The sequence below is a fragment of the Spodoptera frugiperda genome, chromosome 24, assembly GCF_023101765.2.
Source record: "Spodoptera frugiperda isolate SF20-4 chromosome 24, AGI-APGP_CSIRO_Sfru_2.0, whole genome shotgun sequence".
In the NCBI taxonomy this organism is placed as follows: Eukaryota; Metazoa; Arthropoda; class Insecta; order Lepidoptera; family Noctuidae; genus Spodoptera; species Spodoptera frugiperda.
The window spans coordinates 5,325,047-5,333,885 of record NC_064235.1 but is presented as its reverse complement, the minus strand read 5'-3'; the positions used below and the strand labels follow the sequence as shown (position 1 = coordinate 5,333,885).

Below are 8,839 nucleotides of genomic sequence, written 5' to 3'. Positions count from 1 at the left end.
ACACAGTGCCGGCGTTAGGGGGGGGGGCGTGATGGGGCGATGGCCCAGGGCGACAAATTCTGGGGGGCGCCAAAGTCTGAAGTTGGAGTCTCTTGCCTCTCCTGGTGCAAACCCTCAGAACTGTGCTCTACGCTCTGTGCATAAGGAAAGATGAAATTCTTAATAATATAATTTTACTTGGGATCAGCAAAAAGTTAACACTTGATATTGCTTCCCTCAAGTGGGCGCCACAATATTTTCATCCAGGGTATCAGTGGCCCTTACGCCGGTACCGCTTGTACATATTAAATATTTCACACGCATTCGGCATTACGTTTAGAACACCTTGTGCTTGTCAACTTCTTAATATATTATCTGTGCCAACTTATTATCAGAATTGACTTTGACGTTTTATTTCATACTGACAGCTAGATTTGTTTTGCTCACTCGTCAGTACTTACTTTTGTTAAATGTTAATTATTTAAATAAATTCAACTAAACATTAATGTAAATATTCAAATTATTACACTACATTGCAGTTCTAATATATTCCAGTGCGATATACTATTGAAAAACAGTTGTAGAAGCGGATATCGTGTTTACATTTTGATTAGTAAAAAGTTTATTTAAAATATGGATTTATTGGAAAATGAATGGTATATTCAAGCTCCGTGGGGTAGAATAGCGAGTAAGTATACACATTTACAATATTACTCAACAAAAATCCCAAGTTTTAGTGCTAAACAATGGTAGTTTGACGAAAATGACCTTTGATCCAGAAACTTGGTTTCAACTCTTACACTTATCAGATAACGTATTTAAATGAGGTTTCCCTGTACCTTGATCTTTGATCTTGCAAATTAGGTCTTATACGATTGTAATTCGCGCTTTTTTCAATGGTGGAAACAGGGCCGTAGCTGCCGTATCAATTTTTCGAGGCTCCCGGGCTACGGGGGACCCCAATGAGCACAAGCAAAAAATAAAAACTTCCCAATATTTACAAAAGTTCTAATAATCAATTCCTTTTTTTCTGCATAAAGCATCCAAAACATCCTGTAAAAAAAACAAGTCTCGCACCTCAGTTTTTCTACCGTAAAAAGTTGTAAGATCCATGTAATACCAAGTCGGTTATTTTATTTAGTCCCTACTTAAGAGACCTTCTGTCTTAAGTTATTATGTAAATTGTGGTCATATCAATATTACATTTTAAATAAAATAGATCGACTTGTTCATTGTATGAAATCATGCAATAGACTAAATAATATAACTAATACAAGACTGCAGTAAAAAACAAATAGGTATATTTGTGCTTTGTTCCTATGAATTTTTTACAGAACTGTGTCGTGTGTGTGTATAAAGCACAAATGCAATTATGACGCATTACTTGGCTACTGATAAAACTACCATGTTTAATGAAGAATAACTCTAAACAGACTAAGATTTAGAACTTGGCGCCGTAGTAACTTATATTCAGCACAAAGTTACCTATCCAATAATGTAACACACTTACCTATTCGAAGGTGGGGCCAAGATTTGCATCCTCCTTTGTACAATAAACCATATACAGTAGAACTCCAATTATCCGAATTAATGGGGACCGGGACCCATTCGGATAATCAAATATTCGGATAATCGGATTTTTTTATGGATTTGAGAGAATAAAAGCTACGTTTGATATTGCACTATTTTTTTATTGAATTAAATGCAGTCTCGAGGCCGGCAAATGCTTCACTTAGACTTTTTTTGAACAATTTTTTGTGATTCGGATAATCGGCGATTCGGATAGTCGGAGTTCGGATAATTGGAGTTCTACTGTATAAAAAAAAAAAAAACAAATAAATAAACTGCTAAAATTATCGGAATGAATTTCAGACATAGGTAGATTATGTTCTGCAATTTTTCCCAATATTAATACCTATCCTTCTAATGTATAATTGTTTTTCTTGCAGTCATAGCATGGGGTAACTGCTACGACCCCCCAGTGCTGCTATGCCACGGCAGTATAGACTCAGCCATCAGCTTCCGAGGACTTGTCAGCAAATTGCCGAAAAACTTCTATTATATTGGTAAGTTTTTATAATAACTATCGTGAGACATACTAAATTGCTTTGCTGTGCCCTACAGGGTCCATAATTGTGACTTAATACTGTATTTCCACCACCTGTATACATTATGGATGCAATAAATACTTGAATACTTAAAGTAACTAAACATCACGTTTTACCCTTGTATATTAATGGAGAAAAGCGCTGCTAGTTTCGAGACACAGAGGAACTCTTCATCATGAGTAGTATGCGCATTTGCGACGACGTAGGGGGCAAACGAGCAGACAGGACACCTGGTGGTAAGCGATCAGCGTCGCTCCTGGACACCCGCAACACCAGAGGTGCCACAAATGTGTTCCATGACTTTAAAAAAAGTATTGTCTTGTTTTGCTGTGCGAGGCAGGAAGTTTTGTTTTTAAATTATTTATGCTTCCACACAAAAGGGTGGACTCGACCGGAGTACCACGAATTCACAGATAACCGGCGGTTGAGTGAGATAACTGGAGTTCCCAATCTCCCTCTAAACTTTAGGAGTGAGAGGGTTCCGGGGCTGCGGACAACCTAATGGGTTACTGGGGCTCCGGCTCGGAGCGAGTAGGAACGGGGTGATGTTTAGTCAGTAAGTCTGACACTCTGGCCTCACCCAAGACGGGAGAAGTCACTGGACGATTTTCCACACTTAAAATAAAGGGTATTTTCCAGCTAATCAAATTCAATACGTTTTCGAAATCAAAAACAATAATAAGTTAATAATTTTCTATGTGATTGATTAGTTGACGCGACCGAGAGTCATGTCAAAGAGCAATATTTTTTGTAGGAAATGCCAATATTGGTAGCAAAAAATTGTTTAGCTCTATGTACCAGCCGCCAGGCCATTGCACCTGTAATACAGCAAAAAGTCTAATTCTAAAAACATATTCTTACCACTAACATTAGAACTTAAGACGGGATATTTACCATGTTTATTTATGTCTATGAGTTTCCGATATTTCGGCACTGTTGCAAGCGCCATGATCACGGATGAACGATGGATGGAGTAGTTATATGCGGGTGGATGTTTATGAGTAGACAAGTCGGTCGGTGCAACAGTACCGAAATATCGAAAACTCATCAAATATCGGACATAAATAAACATGGTAAATGTTCCGCCTTAAGTTCTAATGTTAGTGTTCAGTGCCGGCGTAAGGGCCACTGATACCCTGGGCGTAAATATTGTGGCGCCCACTTGAGGGAAGCAATATCAAGTGTTGGTTTTTTGCGGATCTCATCGACGGCGGCATCGGCGCCCTCAGAATTTGTCGCCCTGGGCCATCGGTCCATCACGGAAAATGTGCCCGGTATATGGCAATAGGCTCCCCACCTATTACATTAGACTAACAACATAAATTGTGAATAGTGGGTGTACACAGTGGCATTACGTGCCGTAATGTGCACCTCTGCCTACCTCTTCGGGGATTAAAGGCGTGACGATATGTATGTACGTATTTTTCTTTTAATTCCAGGTGTGGACCTACCAGGCCATGGTAAGTCGGACAGGTTCCCGCCGGGTCTGATGATCAGCGTGTCTGACATGGCATACTCCATCAACGCGGTGGCTAGACATTTCAGGTGGAAGAAGTTCACGTTCATTGGACATTCTTTTGGAGCTTTCCTAGGTAAGTAAAATGTTTATTTTAATAAGTTATTTACTATGTTATCGGAATACTCTCGTAACTGTTTGACGAGGAACTCGACTAGTTTCAAGCCATGCTAGAGGCTCATATTCATGAGCAGCATTCCGTGACAAACGACGCGGTGACCGTCGCACAGTTACGTGAGTAAGCCGATAACATAATAATTAATTTAGTATGTCTCACGAAAGTTAAAATAAAATTGTTATTTTGTTTATTTCAGGTCAAAACTTCAACCTGCTGTACCCGGGGAAGTTGAATAAGTTGATCAATTTGGATCCAATCAATTTCTTCGCGATACCACCTCAACATTTCGCTAAATGGTACGTACTACATTAGTTTATAATATTAATGTGAAACCTAGCCCTTTTTTTTGACGGGGCAAACCTTCAAACGGGGCCTAGCTTTTTGGACAAAAAACTAAGGAGTGTGGGATTTTTACCTCTCTAAAACCACCCCGGTGGCCACCCTCAGCACCTGTAAGGGGTACCGGGTCCTCTTAATAGACCAGGGGGCCTACTCTAATTCAACGAAAAACGAAGTCTCGGACGAAACTTCGCAGATTGCATACTACAATTCTATTTATTGCGAACTTTCGTGAACAAAAATGAACAAATGAAATGAAGATAAATAAATAGGTTTTCATATGAAATTAAAAATAAAACGTTATTTCAAGTAATTCTATTAGTAAATCAATAAAACCTACGGCCGAAGATTAAACGAAACTTTGGATTCGAGAACCGGAGTAGGCCCCCTGCTCCGGAGCCCCCACGGTGCAACGCCTATTACGGCACATCCCTAAGGAGACGTGTATCTCCCATGAGCCTTGCTGTGCAAGTTGCACGGCAGCACGTGACCACTGTACCACCGTCTTCCCTGAGGTCACTGGGTGGGCGCCTAGAGGCCCCACTCTATGCGCCCATGGCCTTATCCGCCCTAATCGCGCGACGATCTCCAGCCACCGTAAGTGCGAGTCTGCGGACGGCGAGCAAGGGTAGCTCGCCGACCGACCGGAACCAGACCCATGCGCACGCACCTCAAGGAGCCATCCACTAGCCCAGTAGGGCTGATGCCCGATACGGAGCTGCAGACTACCTAGCGGGTTTACCGGGGCTTGAAAAGCAGGAGTAGGAAAGGGTGGTTTTTGTCAGTAAGAGTCTGACACACCCTCTCGCCTCGCCTAAGGCGGGAGAAGTCATTGGATAATTTATCCCCCAAATAAGTATTCTCTTGACATGTATTATTATTGATACATAATTGTTATTATTTATTTATTTATGTTCTTTTATTAGACAACCAACAGCAATACAACAAAATAACACAATACGCTCACCCCCTATTACATGGGACTTATAACACAAATGGAAAAAGGTGGTGTACTTTGTATAGCGGCATTACATGCTGTAATGTGCACCTCTGCTTACTTAGGTAATTTGATTTTTTTTTATTTAAATAATATGTATCTAAAATATATTTTCCAGGTACCATTCGCGTTTCACAGAGTTCTACAAAAACTACGACAAGTATAATACTTCCATCAAAGACGGGCCGAAGGTTAAATGGACTGAGGTAAGTAAGGCCCAGTTACCCCTACCCCCCCCCCCGAAACACAATCTTCCCAATCCCCAATTCCCGAACCCTTAAATACCTAATTCCCAAAAGGCCGGCAATGCAATTGTAACGTTTCTGGTGTTTCAAGCGGCGATTGCTTACCATCAGGTGATACGTCTGCTCGTTTACTGGCTATTGTAGGTGTTTTATAAAAAAAGTGAGTTTACCGGAGGCCCAATTGACCCCCCTTTCCAATCTTCCCAATCCCCGATTCCCCAACAACCCTTAAATTCCTAATCCCCAAAAGGCCGGTAATCTTATACGGATTTTTGTATGTCCAACAGGCGTTACAGACCTTGAGAAGTAACCGTCCAGGCTTGAGTGAGCAGCAGGCGGCCGAAGTGCTGGCGAGACTGTCCGAGCCCGCGGGAGAAGGATATATCAGGTATTTATACAAATGTTACATGATACAGGATTAAGTACCATAACATTTTTAACGAATTTTGAAATCCAACTTAAAAGCCCTTACATTCAAACTTGAGACGGGATATTTACCATGTTTATTTATGTCTATGAGTTTCCCATATTTCGGCACTGTTGCAAGCGCCATGATCACGGATGAACTCAACTCATAGACATAAATAAACATGGTAAGTATCCCGTCTCAAGTTCTAATGTTAATATTAATCACCATGTCAGTTTGAAAACTTAAAACCCCTTACACTTTGATAATAGGGGTGATGAGGGGGTATGAAAATTAAATATTTATTTAGTCCGTCAGTTAGGTAATTAAAAAATGTTAGTCACGTATTAATTATTTTGTCATATAAGATAACAATACTTTGATAAAACGAATCAAAGTTTGAGAGTAATAGCGAATGCGTCATTTCTACGTATAAAACGTACCTAGAAGTGACGTCACGCGATATTTCAAATCGATATATCTTCAAAAGTATTAGAAAATAAAATATACGTGTCTATTATTTTAAAATAATGTACAAGACGGACATTAAAATAAAAATGAGTCATCTACCCTATTGATAATAATACATACTCAAGCAATAACTCTAAATAATTTCTCTATTTTTCCAGATACACCTACGATTTGCGCATCAAATGTATTAATGGACCAGTATTTTCACCGGAACATGTCAAGAAACTATACACCAACCATGACACACCAATTTTAACAGTGGCATGTCAAAATTCTCTAGACAATGAATTGTTTAGAAACACTGCCTTCTTGCTAGACGAGGCTGAATATCCGTCGAAGAATATGCGCTTTAGGTCTGTGGTCGGCGGCCACGATGTTCATATTTCGAACCCCGATAGAGTTGCTGTCTATGCCAGCCAGTTTCTTCTCTATGGTTTAGAGGGCATGGACAATAAGGCTAAGTTATGATTTGTGGATTTTTGTCTGTATGATAAGTGTCTATGGCAGCGGTCGATTTGAGCAGCAGTAATAGATAGAAAATTAATATTGCTCCACCCCCCATAATTTTAAGGGGGGAAATCATTCAATGACTTCTATCGCCTTGGTCGAGGCGAGAGTGAGTAGCAGACTCTTGTCAGGCTCCGGCTCGAAAAGCAGGAATAGGACCAGGGTAGTTTTTAGTCAGTAAGAGTCTGACACTCCCTCTTACCTCGCCTAAGGCCGGAGAAGAAACTGGATGATTTTCCATCTTAAAATTAAAAAAAAACAAACAGTCAATTATATTCGGGCTAACTCGAATACTTTCGAGGTAACCCGTACAGGTTCAAGCTTGACCAGAGTCATCATAGTTGATTAAGACAGTATTTTTACAAGAACATTTTCGAGTATTTAATTTTTGTATTTAAAATGTCAATTATAGTAACTTAGTGCAATTTAAAAATCAATTATTAAGATAAAAATATACATATTTTTATTAGTACATAGAAGGAATTGCTTAATTATATTAATGTATTTAAATAATATGTATTTCCTGATGGGTATAACCTGGGTGTCTTCAAAGCCCGAGTGAATAGGTTGCTTATGGGCAGACGTGCTCCATCGTAGGCCGCATCATCACTTACCATCAGGCGAGATAGCGGCCAAACGACGACCTATTAAATGTAAAAAAATAAATAACGGTAAAGGAAAACATCGTTTGAAAATCTGGGGGCCTACTCTAATTCAACGAACGAACGAAAAAACTTCGCAGATTGCATACTACAATTCTATTTATTGCGAACTTTCGTGAACAAAAATGAACGAATGAAATGAAGATAAATAAATAGATTTTGATATGAAATTAAAAATAAAACGTTATTTCAAGTAATTCTATTAGTAAATCAATAAAACCTACGGCCGAAGATTAAACGAAACTTCGCATTCGAGAACCGGAGTAGGCCCCTGGGCTAATAATATAATAGGGATGATGACGGGGTATGAAAATTAAAAATCTATTTAGTCCGTCAGTTAGGTAATGAAAAAATGTTAGACACGTATTTTTTTATTTTGTCATAATATAAGATAACAATACTTAGATAAAACGAATCAAAGTTTATGAATGGCAGCAAATACGTCATTTCTACGCATCTAGAAGTGACGTCTCGCGATATTTCAAATCGATATATCTTCGAAAGTATTTGTTTCCGTGAGAAAATAAAAAATACGTGTCTAATGTTTTAAAATAATCTACAAGACGGACATTTAAATAAAAATTAGTCATCTCCCCTCTATTTCTGAATATAAGTTTGAAATCGCCAACCCGCATTGAGCAAGCGTGGTGATTAATGCTCAAACCTTCTCCGTGTAAGAAGAGGCCTTTGGTCAGCAGTGGCCACTTATAGGCTGTTGATGTGATGATTTATATATATTAAAGATAAGTTTGTCTGTATTTACGTCATATATTTTATTGGGTTATGGAGTTTTACCTATTAATAAGATATTTTGTAAAATAATATCATGTTTTTTATTGTGAATCCACCAGAGATGTGCTATGTAGCTATACTATGAAGATGTAATAGCTAAGCTGTGGAACTATGTGACCGTTTCCACTGATATTAAGCTATGTAGCTGTGCGAGGATGCGCAGCTCGAGTATGCGATGTATCGATAGTAGGGAAGCCATCCATAGCACGCATCTTTCCATACAAAAAACGTAGCTTAGCTGAGTCCGTTTCCACCAAAGCTAAGCTATCTGTAACAATTAATATATAATTGGTGGAAGCCAAACGCATCCATAGCGACGTAGCATAGCACATATCTGGTTCAAAATCACCCTTAACTTCTACGATTTTAAATCAAAATATTACTTTGTAATTTAAAAAGAGAAAATAAAATCATTCCCCCATCGATGCATTTTGTACTTAAACTAGATTGAAATAAGTAACAAAATCGTCTTTACAGTTTCGAAACCTAATGGGGGTTACTGTGATACTAATTTTAATCACCAGATGGCACTAGTGTGATCCTCTCGTTTTTCGTCCAATAGGGAATTAGCTAGTGACATACCATTGGACGTTAAATATTGATAGTAGCTAGTGATTGGACAAAAATCCTCTTGATACAAAAAGAAAAAATACGGTAGCCCCCATTGATTCAAATTAAAAATATTGATTTTTTTTCTTT

General features: G+C 38.7%; 1 protein-coding gene across 1 annotated transcript; it reads left to right on the top strand.

Annotated features, from left to right (window-relative positions):
• The first annotated feature begins 393 nt into the window (after positions 1-393).
• LOC118278625 (serine hydrolase-like protein 2) lies at positions 394-8,170 on the top strand. The gene is made up of 7 exons (XM_050703755.1): positions 394-667; positions 1,929-2,045; positions 3,527-3,679; positions 3,918-4,017; positions 5,176-5,263; positions 5,590-5,690; positions 6,338-8,170. The coding sequence occupies exons 1-7, from the start codon at positions 613-615 to the stop codon at positions 6,645-6,647; spliced, it is 924 nt and encodes a 307-aa protein (XP_050559712.1). The 5' UTR covers positions 394-612; the 3' UTR covers positions 6,648-8,170.
• The last annotated feature ends 669 nt before the right edge of the window (positions 8,171-8,839 follow it).